At 32.4% G+C, this 14950-nt stretch overlaps 1 protein-coding gene across 2 annotated transcripts in view; it reads right to left on the reverse strand.

The window, feature by feature from the left end:
* The window catches only part of LOC118191244 (serine/threonine/tyrosine-interacting protein A-like), a 94718-nt gene that overhangs the window by 76413 nt on the left and 3355 nt on the right, over positions 1 to 14950 (reverse strand). For both annotated transcript variants that reach the window (XR_015039825.1, XM_035362045.2), the window contains exons 2-4: positions 12809 to 12838; positions 2067 to 2120; positions 1887 to 1984 (exon numbers count right to left, since the gene is read on the reverse strand). Coding sequence is in view for 1 of the 2 variants with exons in the window: in XM_035362045.2 (XP_035217936.1) it covers positions 1887 to 1984; positions 2067 to 2120; positions 12809 to 12838 (182 nt within the window). In the remaining variant the exon portion in view is untranslated. The remainder of the gene's footprint in view (positions 1 to 1886; positions 1985 to 2066; positions 2121 to 12808; positions 12839 to 14950) is intronic.

A 14950-nucleotide genomic window follows, 5' to 3' on the forward strand; every position in this document is an offset into this window, starting at 1 on the left:
ATTCATTTATCCTTCTGACCCACGTTATGCAGAAGAACTGAAAAAAATTCTAGACGAAGTTGGAAGTGATTTTAATGAAGAAGATGACTGTGAAGAAAATTTCTGCGAAAAAAAGCGAGCAGTGGTTTTGATGTCATCGTTCCATCATTTGATAGAAACAGACTCGGAAACACAGAAACCTGAAATAATTGGTTTTTATAACAGAACCAAAGGTGGTGTTGATGCTTTAGATGAAAAATGTTCCGTCCATTCCTGTAGTAGGAGAACAACGCGTTGGCCTATGGCTCTTTTCTACCGGTTAGTAGATATGAGTACAGTAAATGCATACATTTTGCACCAAAGTTATAACCAAAACCCTGTTAGGACCAGAATGGTGTTTTTGAAAGAATTAGCGAGAGAATTAGTCCAGCCACTACTACACACGAGAGGGAAAAATCCAAGAATAAATCGAGAATTGCGCCTGACGATAAAGCGGATTTTAGGAAAAGAAGCTGAGTCTAAGGATGTGGAGCAGCGCACAAAAGAAGCAAAATTAAAATCAAGGAAAACATGTCGTCTGTGCCCCCCAAGCAAGAAAAGAAAGACAGTATATTTATGTTTATCTTGCCAAGAACATGTTTGTTTGGAATGCACGTAAAAGTTATGCAATGAATATGCTAAAGAAGACGAAAACTAAATTGTTTACTATCAGAAAATCAGTGAGATACTGATATTTTAGGTACTGTCAAAATTTTTCTGTATTGTGCTACATACAATTTTCTGCGGTTAAAATTTGCTTTGAATATTAACTAATATAGATAAAATAGTTAATTCAAAATAGATGTATTCTTATTTTTAGTTTTATAGAATTTAGTGCAGCATCTGATTTTCATCGAAAAATTTGAGGCTATGGGGAAATTTTCTGGGAAAACTTTAATTTCACTTTAAAGTGTAAAAACATATTTTCTTTTCAGAGTAAAATGTTCAAAGAACATCTAAGTGAAATATCATGATGATATTTTAATTAGACGATTTTTAAAAATTTATTATAATGCGCGGTCTCTGAGACCGCACCTTCCCTATTATGTTCAACTTTTTCACCTCCCCTGTTACGGGTTAAATGTCAAATAGATTACAAATAAAAAGCAGACGAGGAATGGGATTCATGCCACCGTTTTGCAAAGTAAACATATTATTACTTAAGACAAAATAACACGCCGAATAAATACTAATTCAGAAGTCAAACAACAAAAATCCGAGTTATATTTTCAAAATTTTCACAGGACTAGTTTTGATGGTTTTACCGAATCACCATCCTCAGCTGCAAAACCACAAAAGTTGTGGTTGCAAAGGTTGTCAAGGCCTGCATTAACTGATAGCTAACGGAAAATATAAAATAAATTATGCAAAAAGAATTAAATGCAATAAAAAAGTCGTCTTCATAAATTATCACATTACATTAATTTACAATTTAAGCTTACAAAAGTTTAATATCAGAAAAACGATCAGTTAATATCTAATTCCAGATAAATCATTATTCTTTCATTTATTTAAAAATTTAGGATTACTTCATCGGGAAAAAATTTTGATAATTAATTACATATAAATCACTATTTATTTATTTGCTCAGGTTATCTGAATACGAAAAAGCACTTGAGGGTTATTTGCCTAAAGGAAAGGATACCTTCATAGAGGATTTTCAAAGGAAAATAGCTCACATTTATATTAAATATAGAGAAAGCTCCGAAAACCAACCATGTAGCCACTTGTTTGCTTAGGTTCAAATCCAGAATGAATTACCTTTTTCAGAAGATTTAATTACCCAATTACTGGTGAGACCCTTTTCATTTGACTGAAATATTTGGATCAACAGAAAATGCACACAGTCTAAAAGTTAAAATACTTACACAAACTTGTCTGGAAACTGTGGCTCTATAAAATTAGCTTCTAAATGATGCCGCACACATACTATATGAGTGATACCAATTTCTTGCAGTTCCTGCAACTTTAATATAAGTGGAATTAAAATTTTAAAAAATGATACTGTTAACACATTTAACAGTTATTTGCATAATACATATATTTACTTTTGCTTTACTTGCAGCAGTACAAGGACCAAGAAATAAACCAGGAATTATTTCCTAAAATAACAAAAAAAACTTATTAATACTTAGAATACATAAATATTACATAAATATACGCACCACATATACAAAGAACTGATGTTTTTATGAACCTTCAATTTATTAACTATGGTATCATGACGAGTTTACGATTTATTTAATGGCATTCTCATTTGTGAAATTGCAAACATACAAGCATTTTTGTATTCTTTATAAGTTCATTGTATCTAATTAAAATACAATATCCAGTCAATTACACAGTAGAATTGAAACTGGAAAATATATCAATGAAGAGGCAGTGATGGATATTTCAACTAATTATTATTTTTTCAAGCATAACATAATTAAATGAATGAAAAGCTAACAAATATAACCAGAACTAGCACTGCATGACACTTTAATTTTAAGAAAACAAAATTGTGCACTGAAAACTAGAGATTAGAATGCAGAACAAAAAGGAACTAACTTCAAGAGCTAGAAAAACTGACAATTTTCCCAAAAAGCTACTGCTGTTACATCACTAGTTATTTAAACTTTTGATCTGAAGCCTGATGGATAGGGAATTTACCTTTTAGTTTCTGTTGTAAATATGTGCAACAGCAGTACTATATAATATATGAAATAAATTAAAGAATGACATACTTTTTCATATCAGATAAACATAGATTTAAAAGCTCATTTATAACAAAATGTTACGAAACAGAATTTTGTTATCAAAAAAGAGCATCAGAAAATTAATTTATTGCTAACTGAAGCTATACTTAAGACCACAAATTCTTGTCAAGTTCATGGGTTTCTTTATAGTTTTGTAATTTTTAAGCATTTAAAATGATTACATGGTTATTATGAATATCTATTATGAAAATACACAAATAATTTTAAACAAACAAACAAAAACAAAAAAATACAAGGAAGATATACTTTATGCAAAAACAGAGGCTGAACTAGTTAAAAATACTGCTAAATTTAGAGTTTGTAATACGAGGGCCATCCAGGAAGTAGATTACGTTTCCGTCTGTGTCCGCTAGGGGCGGGGCTAGCGCGGCCATGTTGGGGTCAGAGCGTTGCGCAGCTCAGTCTGCATCTAGCCGTGCTAGTGAGAGGTTCGTGCTGTGCTCCGTTCAGATACTGTGACAGTTTGAAATGTCTGCGTTAATTGAAAATCCCGCAAGCTGCGAGGTGCGCTCAGTAATAAGGTTTCTGACTGCAAAAAACTGTAAACCGATAGAAATCTATCGGCAGCTTCGTGAAGTGTATGGGGACAACATTATCACTGAAGGTGGAGTGCGTCAGTGGGTCATAAGATTTCAAAATGGCCGAACCAATGTTCACGACGAAGATCGAAGTGGGAGACCCAGCATAGTGACCGCCGAACTTCTCGAAAAAGTCGATGCTAAAGTCCGTGAAAATCGAAATTTCACAATAACGGAACTTTCTTTGAGTTTTCCACAAATTTCGCGAAGTTTGTTGCACGAAATCATCAGCGAAAAGCTTGGTTACCACAAGTTTTGTGCAAGATGGATTCCAAAAATCTTGACAGAGGACCACAAAAATCAGCGAATGGCTGCAGCGTTGAACTTTTTGGACGCTTACCATAAGGATGGTGACTCTTTACTCGATCGCATCGTTACTGGTGACGAAACATGGGTGAAACATGTGAACTGTGAAAGGAAATTGCAATCAATGCAGTGGGGGCACACAAGTTCTCCCCAAAAACCCAAGAAATGCATGCAAACAATGTCGGCAAGGAAGATGATGGCGACTGTTTTTTGGGACAGAAAAGGTGTAATTTTGGTGGACTTCCTGGAAAGAGGCACTACAATAAACTCTCAAAGGTATTGCCAAACTCTCCAAAAACTCAGAAGAGCAATTCAAAATAAGCGCAGAGGAATGTTGAGCTCTAAGATCTTGTTGATTCACGACAACGCCCGGCCCCACACGGCAAATGTCACTCGTAAAGTTCTTGAATCTTTTAAGTGGGAGTTGTTTCCTCATCCGCCGTACAGTCCCGACCTGGCACCGAGCGACTTCCACCTATTCCCAGCAATGAAGAAGTGGCTGGCTATGCAGCGTTTTGATGACGACGCACAGCTGCAAGAAGAGGTAACGAAGTGGTTGAAGGCGCAGGCGGCCGAATTTTTCGACGAAGGAATTTCCAAGCTCGTACATCGCTACGATAAATGCCTTAATTTGTATGGTGACTATGTAGAAAAGTAGTATTTGAGTGTGGCTTTCATCTGTATATAATAAAATTTGTTTCCTATACTTTGCTTATTTTTTTATTCCAAAACGTAATCTACTTTCTGGATGGCCCTCGTATATCTCAGTCATTACATTTTTAAAACTTTTACAAATACCTCTTCATACATATACTATTACAAAACACAGCAGAAAGTGATAACAGAATTAAGCAAATGCACAGCTATATCATTCAGGATTTTAATTATTTCCTGAAAATGCCATTCACAGGAGAATGAAATTCGCTGACCCTTCCAGGTGTGTTTTAAGAAAATTCCAGTCTATTTCCGTAATGCATGTAGGCTGTGCCAAAAGGTTAATTAATTATGGTACCACTTGAAAACACATTTACGAATTACATATGACTTAATCCCCCAAAGCATTACTATCGAGTTGTTTTCTCCACTGAAGATTGATATTAGAATTTACCCAATCGGGATTAAAAAATGTCTTTCCCCCCACACCCCTTGCATTATCGCTAAGTTGCTGTTTCATTTATTACCACCACGTTTTGTATCATTTATGGTAACCCGAGTAGTTGAATGCCATGCAAACCCTATTATGATATAATTGGTTGTGTGATTGCGATGAATTTGAATGATAGGAAAAGATTTAAAAAGGCTTGATGGTGTGTTGGATTTTAGATAAAAAGTACATTATTATTTTGTTGTTTACATGGTAAAATGGCTGAATGTGGCAAGATTAATTTGAAGTTTCTGTACGATTTGGAATGAAAGGGGGAAAAATATTAATTGACTGGTATGTAAATGAAGGTTTACTTAGTAGACATTATAAGCGTCCCGTTTGTAGAAAGGAAATGCATATGGTCGAACGAAGGATACCAGCACTATGGAGGATATTTTTACTCTTATTGTTGTGAATTTATATGACGACGCCAGTATACAGATTCTAGTTCAGATAATTTTAGGAAATTTTTGGATGCTGTTAAGGAATTTTGTTTGACTGACGACGCAGAAATTAGTAAATAAGTGGATATTTCTTTTGTGTATTTTCCTATGATGAATTTCCTTTTTTATGTTATTTCATTGTTTGATTTAAAATGTAGTTTATTGAGATTATGCATTTCTTGTTGGCTGCTCCTTTGACTTTTTAAGTGAATACAGATCAATGTATACATGGTCAAAGTCAAGAGAGTGCACAATGCATAGTTTGTGCAATTCTCTGATGTTTTTTAAGTGAAAATAGGTACATGGATACCAAGTTTGTGCGATTCTTTTTGTTATTTTGGATTGTATAGTGGCGATTTTTGCAACAAAACTTGCCGATACACAAAGTCAAAATAACAAGTCAAAGAATTGCACAAATTCGGTGTCCGTGCACCTATAATTATCGCCAAGGGGCACCCGTAAATATATTTTTACCAAATAAAGATAATTACTTTAAAAAATTGAATTAGAATAACCAATTATATTTTGGCGAACACAGTTACATTAAATGGTTAGCCTAGGTGACTGATTACTATTTTATTGCAAAATGATAAATAAGGCATTTATTAAAAGGAAAAAAAAGCTTAAAAGATTTTGCAGTAAAATACGATTTACTGCAAAATTTATACGATGATAAATGAATACGATGATTTGGGAAGTAGCATCTTATTAATGTGATTTTGTTCATCCTACAAATATCGATCAGTGTCGCATGAACATGACATCACTCACAAAAAATAAACACCAGCTACTTTCACATATATAAGATTTGGGAAGCCCGTGAATATCAGCCAGCCTCATGTTAACAAAACTTTCCTTGGCAGCAATTATCAATTAGTGATACATCATTGATTTTATACTGGAAGTATGACTGTTCTGCTGGCATTACGTATATTATTTATTTGGAAACTTTACATAATCTTCTACCATAGGTGTCTGATGTTTGCAATAAAAAAATTAAATATCATATTATTAAAATTTACATAGCAACTATTTTGTGAAAAAAATTAAGATGATAGGGTTCAGTTATGGTTCAAAAATTTTCTTCGAGAAGTTTGTTCTAATTTGAATATTAGGAACAAAAAAAGTAAAAATAGTTGAAAGCAGGCAATAAAATCTGCACAAAGTAACATTAGCAAAATGTCATTATTAACCAGCAAAGCTGGTAGTGAGAAACAAAATTTTCCTTCTGAGCTAACTAAAAATAAATTTCTCTTGCAGATTGGTTTGATTTACTTAATTATGGCAAAGCATTTGAGGTTTATCTGCCTAAGAAGATAGATACCTTTGTGGAGGAATTTCTAAGAGAAATTGGCTCGGATACATGTTACACATGAGGAAAACATGAAAATGCCTATTACTCAGGATTAAACCATGCATCCAATTACCAGTGTTCAACAACTTTATCGCTTAGCCACTGGTGGGCCCATTTTTATTGTAAAATTAAATCATACGAAAACAAAAATAACAGCAAATATTATATACGTTTACAAAAGCTCTAATACCTTCACAATAGTCAGACACAGCATTATTGCTTCATAAATAGTCTCTAAGAATATAAAAGTTGAAAATTTCTAAGGTTTGGTTTGGTTTATTAAGATTACGGCAAAGCACACTAGGGCTATCTGCCTAAGGGGAGGGATGCCTTCATGGAGGACTTTCTAAGGGAAACTGGCTCGTATAAACGTTACACTTGAGAAAACCACGAAAACACCCATGCAGTCAGCCCGTTCGCGGGATTTGAACCTCAAGCCAAGCTACCAGTGTTCAGCGACTTTACTGCTCGCCCGCTGGTGGGCCGAAAATTTCTAAGGAAGAGAGGTTATATTATTTGATACCTATGTGTTATCCGGTCAACCATGAAACTGTCACTCAGCAGTGGAATTTAGTGCCAGTTAAGGATAAGTAGGATGAGCAACACACTGATAATGTGAACTTTCATTTGATATAACCTAATCAATTCTCAATACGCCACCTCTTTTTTTTTATGAAAAAGGATATGCATTAACTGTTATTGCTGTATTTTTTCCCTTGTGTTAAAAAAAAAAAAAAAAAAAAAAAAAAAAACTATTAAAATTCATGACTTGCCTTCTACAGAACACTAACGAGCGGATTATTTTCAAAGTTATGGCATTTTACCATCCAAAAAGTTTTAATTCATGGACGTGAAATGGTGTACAGAATATAACTGACAAAGCAATAACGGAATGGAAAAATTACTTATGGGAAGTTTGTATTCACGGTGTTCTAAACAGAACTTCCAGTAAAATCAGAGAGACCTAACAAAATAGCTGAAATTGATAAAAGGAAGTAAGCAGAATACTTTGATATTTACATATTATCCCGTCGACCGCTGGGGAAAATTTCGGCAATGGTCACCAATCGTTACTGCAGAATTTTTAAGGACACAACCATAATTGGCTGTAAATCACACTACTTGGCTAGCTGAAGGGATAATACATAAGTACCCTTATTTTTTCTTAAATAGAGAGCCATTATTTCCATACTTTGGCAGGATTTCCAATAACTTTCATGGTTCGATGGTAGCCAACTCGCCCGGTCAACGGGATATTATGCAAATACCTATTATTTTTCTTCAGATTTGCAGTTAAATAATAGCCCAAACATTTCTGACAAAATGCAATATTTGTTGACAAAAAGCATTTTAAATTTCTTGCCTAAAATCAAAAGGAACAAATTAAACTCAGTAGATGAAGTAAAGTTGAAAAACAATTTAAGAATGAGTTATTTTGCTGCATATTCTGCATATTTTTCAAGCTTATAAATGAAAATATAAAAAAGCATACTTAATGAAAATTGTTTTTAATGCCATTCTGAACTTATAATAAAACTAAGTTATTTTATTATCAACATTTGCACTGTTATTCTAAACTTTTGCACTGTTAATATGCCAGACAGTATGTGTTAAGCTATTTTATTATCAACATTTGCACTGTTATTCCAAACTTTTGCATTGTTAATATGCAAGACAGTACGTGTAAAAGAGAAACAAGTAAATGAATAATCTGGAAGCTAATTCATAAGTAATTAATACACAACAATAAATTAATCTAAGACATAATTTGGTTAATCTTTGGATTATGGTAACTTGGCAATTTTTGGCGAAAATTAGGCGACCAGCCCGGCTACAGCAAACTGCAAGTTTGTTTTTGGACGCCATTTTGTTTTCACGAAGAAAAAAAATCTTTTTTTTTAATCAACATTTTTTTCCAACAATCTGCTAGCCAAATTATGCTTATGCTAGAACTTTTAGGCACAAAAGTGCTTAATCATGACGAAGATTAGGTGCGAAATTGGGAGAAAGTGCAGAATCGCCCACTGCTTGCCGCGTTTTTAAGAATTGCACATACACGGTATCATCCATGTACACGTCGACCTATTTTCACTTATAAAAAAAATCCCAGAATTGCACAAAAATGGCATTGTGCACACTCTTGACTTTACCCATGTACACTGCTAAAGTCCTAGCTAGTAACCTTTATCGCCTTATTAAAATGTCGCCAAACTACCTGTTACCATATTCCAAAGATTAGCCCATAATTTAAGCAATGTTAGTTTTTAAATAACATTAAAGAAGCCTATTTTTTTATGTTTTACTGTTAATAAAATTGTTTTTAAGAGCCTTCGTGATTATATGGTTCGAATACATTTCTTTAAGTGGAAATTAAAGTCCTGTGAGGGCCATCAATGAAAAAATTTAAGGACCTACCAGTAAACAGGACTGAACAAATTAAAGCAATTATCTATGCAAGTGCTTTCTAGCCTGCATTATTATTTTCAGAATAAAGTGAATAAACAACTATGCATCATTATTATTTAATGCAATCTAATATTTATCATAAAACAATATAAAATAATTTAACATAAAAACAATTATTAGTTTAATAAGAAACAAATTTGAGAATAAAACCAACTCCATAAAAGTTTACAATGAATTAACATGAAGTTATAATCATAATCTAGAACACCTTTATAATGGTTTTGCAGCATAAGGAAGGGTTGATCTTTGGATTATGGTAACTTGGCGACCAACTCAGCTACAGCAACCCTTTATATTTTTTTTCCGCCGCCATTTTGTCTTCACTAAGTATAAAGACATGTTTCTTTTCTTTTTATTTACTCAACACTTTTTCCAACAATCTACTAGCCGAATTACACTTATGCTAGAAATTTTACGTAACAAAACTGCTTAATCCTGACAAATATTAACTGAAAAATTGGAAAATGTGCACAATCGCAAACTCCTTGCGCGTTTTTCAGAATAGCACATACACATACACATAAACCATTTACACATCGACTTATCTTTACTTAAAAAAAATCCCAGAATTGTACAAAATTGGCATTACACACACTCTTAACTTTATCCATCTACACTGCTATTTTCATAATCTAGAACACCTTTATAATGGTTTTACAGCATAAGGAAGGGTTGATCTTTGGATTATGGTAACTTGGCGACCAACTCAGCTACAACAACCCTCTATATTTTTTTTCCGCCGCCATTTTGTCTTCACTAAGTATAAAGACATGTTTCTTTTCTTTTTATTTACTCAACACTTTTTCCAACAATCTACTAGCCGAATTACACTTATGCTAGAAATTTTACATAACAAAACTGCTTAATCATGACAAATATTAACTGAAAAATTGGGAAAATGTGCACAATCGCAAACTCCTTGCGCGTTTTTCAGAATAGCACATACACATACACATAAACCATTTACACATCGACTTATTTTTACTTAAAAAAAATCCCAGAATTGTACAAAATTGGCATTGCACACACTCTTAACTTTATCCATCTACACTGCTATTTTCATAATCTAGAACACCTTTATAATGGTTTTACAGCATAAGGAAGGGTTGATCTTTGGATTATGGTAACTTGGCGACCAACTCAGCTACAGCAACCCTCTATATTTTTTTTCCGCCGCCATTTTGTCTTCACTAAGTAAAGACATGTTTCTTTTTTTTTATTTACTCAACACTTTTTTAAACAATCTACTAGCCGAATTACAATTATGGTAGAAATTTTACGTAACAAAACTGCTTAATCATGACAAATATTAACTGAAAAATTGGGAAAATGTGCACAATCGCAAACTCCTTGCGCGTTTTTCAGAATAGCACATACACATAAACCATTTACACATCGACTTATTTTTACTTAAAAAAACATCCCAGAATTGTACAAAATTGGCATTGCACACACCCTTAACTTTATCTATCTACACTACTATTTTCTCATAAATTACAAAAATTTGCATGAAAATGCAGGAAAATTTTCTGAATCTTTAAACTCGGTAAAAAGCACATATATGAAATTACCTGATTGCAAAAAAAGTATATACCCTTTCCAAGGATGAACATTTCCACGTATAAAATAAATAAAATATCCAAAAACTTTTACTTCTAAATTATCTATTATATTATAAACGTCACCAATGAATTTTTACCGCAAACATTTAAATCGTTACAAATACTTAGTGCCAAATATTTAAATTATTTCCATACACGTTTACTTCAGCTGAAACGTATACCAAATTGCTACAAACATAAAATTCACAAAATAACTATCATTTAATTAAAATATCACTAAACTATGTACACGTCGACTTATTTTTACTTAAAAAAATCCCAGAATTGCATAAAAATGGCACTGCGCACACTTTTCACTATATCCATGTACACTGCTTTTTTCTCATAAATTAGAAATATTTCACGAAAATGCATGAAAATACTCAACGTATTCCAAAATACTACAAACATATAACTCACAAAATCCCGATCATTAAATTAAAATATAATTAAATTAAAAAACACTACTTAAAATATAAATAAGCACATACATTAAATTAATAAAAATTAGATTACAATCCTAATTACTTTAAACTAAATCATTGCTAACAACAATTTTCCATAATACCATATTAATTTATTTGCTCCTTACATTTAGAACAATGCATAAAAACAATATCCTCAAATGATTAAAAATACTAACTTACCTAATCTTCAGAATCTTCATTACATGGCACGCACACTTCCCTACAGAAAGAATTCCAATCGGCTGCAGTACTACTGCTAATTTTTAAATCCGAAATCCAGTAGTCAACTGGCAGTCTATTCACCCAGTAATAAGAAATTAATAAAATTTCACCCATACTCAAACTACTTTCAGCAAACCACGTACCCTTCCTTACACTCCGCTTCACAAAACGTCCATTTCACCAGATTTCTTGCACCGCCATTCAAACTTATCTGTAATATCCTTCCTTTCACACAATCTCAACTTATTATTATCAGGTAAATGCATTAAAAACTTAGAATTCACTTTACATAGCGCCATGCAATCCGAAAATTAATCAACACTATTTCACACAACACACAATGAAGCTTAATACAAAATAATATATTACTACAGATATTTTCCAAATTTTTTACCCCCTTTCCCGATTAAAGAACTGTAATTTGTCCATTAATGTCACATGACATATCTCATGATCTCTCATTTCCCTCACACAAAATAATGCGTAATCGGAACTGAGTACTTCTCACATTATTACCAAAGTCCTAGGTAGTAACTTTTATCGCCTCCAAAATGTCGGCAAACTACCTGTTACCGTATTCCAAAGATCAGCCTAAGGAAGCATGTATAAACAGAAGATCAGTTTTTCGCTTACACAATGGGCACATATGCAGAACAGATCAATGAATGCAACATTTTCTCTAAAGTTATATGTAAAAATCTGTCATTCAACCTAGTTCTGGAAGGAATGAATTTGCCAAAAAATTTCTTACTGCAGTTTTCATTTGCAGATCCAATAAGGCTGTAATTTAATAAACAATATAGAACCTAGAAATTTTTTGACATGCTTTAGATTTATCTTTAATGTTCTAATTTTTTAAAACATATTTAAACCCATTTATTTAATTACAAAAATTTTAGAGCATTCCCCTCTACTGTTAAATAATAACAAATCTGTATGTATGTATGTTCTTCATGTTGTAAAAATGACAAATTTATATTATTAATTAACAAGCTACGCAATAAAACCAGAGCCATTTCCATTATTAATAACTACCAATTTAGATCAATGAAACTACATTAGCTGGATTCATTAAAACCATTATAGATACTTTTCTTTTTTTATAACAACTATTTCAGGTGGCTGACCGTACAAATAGCTAAATATTAAAAATTAAAGTACAAATCCACCGATTTTATTTCGTCAAGCTAAGTAGTCTTTTTATCAGTTTTTTTGGGCAGCAATTACAAATATATTTCAAAATATATGCATTGTTCTTAAAAGTTTTTTCAAATATTCTGCATGCTAATAATCATATTCTGAATCTTAATAACGATATTTTAAACACCAGAGGCCATATAAATATATATTTCACTTTTTTGGAAAAAAATTAATGCACACACTATAAGTATTTTGAGCAAAGTAAATTTATAAATAATATCATAAAAATAAAATACTTAGATCTACATACCTGCATTTCTTTCATTGAATAATTCCAACACTACAAAAGAAGAGGGTGAAATTATACATACATATCTGCGTACAGTTAAACACAAGATAGAGAGAATGAAATTGAGCAAACCTTGAAAATATTTAATTTGAAAGCATTAAAAAGTTACGCCCCAAAACTACAGTGAATAAAAAAGACAGCTTTTGAATTTTTATCAGCTTAATCACGGAAGATTACTTAACACAAAAAAGAGAGAAAAAAAAAAAAGCAATTAAAAACTATACAAGTTCTTGTTCAAATCATTCAGAAATGCAGAAAAATGCAGCAAATTCAGAAATGCAGCTCCAATGATAATTCTGTTGCTTGTTATTTGGAAGAAAAAAACCCAAAAAGAATTATTCACTCATTTTTTAAAATTTGTTTTTAGAAATAATTCTTAATATTTGCTTCCCTCCATTTCCTCGCCGAGCTGATGAAAGTTTAAAAAATTCCTATTTATAAATATATATGTAAATAAGATTTATATGAACAGACAATGAAAGAACTTGTGGTAAATCTTCGGATTATGGTAACTTGGCGATTTTTTGGCGACCAACCCTGCTACAGCAACCTGCTAGTTTTTTTTTTTTTGGACACCATTTTGTTTTCACGAAGTAAAGGCATTTTTTTCCCCTCAACACTTTTTCCAACAATCTGCTAGCCGAATTACGCTTATGCTAGAAACTTTATGGAACAAAAGTGCTTAATCATGACAAAGATTAGGTGTGAAATTGGGAGAAAGTGCAGAATCGCCCAGTGCTTCGTGCATTTTTAGGAATTGCACATACACGGTATCCATATACACGTCGACCTATTTTCACTTAAAAAACATCCCAGAATTGCACAAAAATGGCATTTTGCACACGTTTGACTTTATCCATGTACACATCGACCTATTTTCACTTAACCCGCGGGAAAGTGCGTGGGGTGTATCATACCCCAACCCTACATAAAAGTGGAATATTCTTAACTTGTGAAACGGAAATTCTGCGTTGCTTTCAGTAGCCGAGTTTCTAGTTGTGCTTGACATTCAGAACCGCTTTTTCTTTGCCTGTGTGTTTCAGAAAACGATTTATCGGTATTTTGTTGGAACTGGGTTATGACACACCCCACGCGCCTGTCGGCGTAAATGTTTTTCCGACTGAATATTTAGTTCAGAAATTTATTTCTAGAGTGTAACAGTAAATATTTCTACTCGCAAGTGATTTTAAAGTACTTGACATTAAATTCTTTAAAATTTCTAAGTCTTAAAAAGAATGACTCCCTATGAATTGGAGATGCAACGCCTGTGAGATTTATTAGAAATATTTGAAAGCGATGAAGATTGTATTTTGGAAACTAAAGAAACTAGGAATATTTTCTACACTGTTTTGGTTTGAAAAAAGATAAAACATTAATACCTGATGTTCCTAACAAAGGAAAAATTGTTCTTATGCTTTCGACATTATATAACGATCATACTATTGAAGAAAATAAAACATCAGAAATTATATGTTTTTATATGACTAAAGGAGCAGTAGATATGGGGGATGAAATGTCAGCCAATTATTCAATTGCCAGAATAACAAGGAGGTGGCCAATGGTAATTTTATTTCCTTTACTGAATGTTGCTGTAATAAATACTTGAATTATCTTGGCATTACATTCAACTGCTAATCCACCAACCAGAAACAGAAATCTGATTTTGAAGGACTTAATATTACAATTAATGAAAAACGTATTAAACAAAGATCAGAAATTAATTCTTTACCAAGAAACTGACGTACTGCATGCAAAACAAAAGCAGAAGTTTCGACGAAGAATTAAAACGAATACATGAAATTCAAAACAACTATGTATGGAAGATGTGATATATTTTTTTGAAATCGTGCCAAGGACAGAAGGACGTGAATGCAATGTTTAAAATGTGAAAACATCCTGTGCCAAGAACACATGAATGTATTTCGTTCAGAGTGTGAAGAAATAAAATAAGCATTGTGTATTAGAGATGCAATGAAACTTAGAGGCATGATGTTTATTTTTTTATTATTTTCATTTATCTTAATTTTAACTCTAAGATTATTTTGGAAATTAATTTTTTGAAACCCAATTATTATTCATGTATTTATAATACACGAAAACAAG

This window comes from Stegodyphus dumicola, chromosome 2 (assembly GCF_044657685.1).
Source record: "Stegodyphus dumicola isolate Sdum_Otavi_A_Nest chromosome 2, ASM4465768v1".
NCBI classification, from domain to species: domain Eukaryota; kingdom Metazoa; phylum Arthropoda; class Arachnida; order Araneae; family Eresidae; genus Stegodyphus; species Stegodyphus dumicola.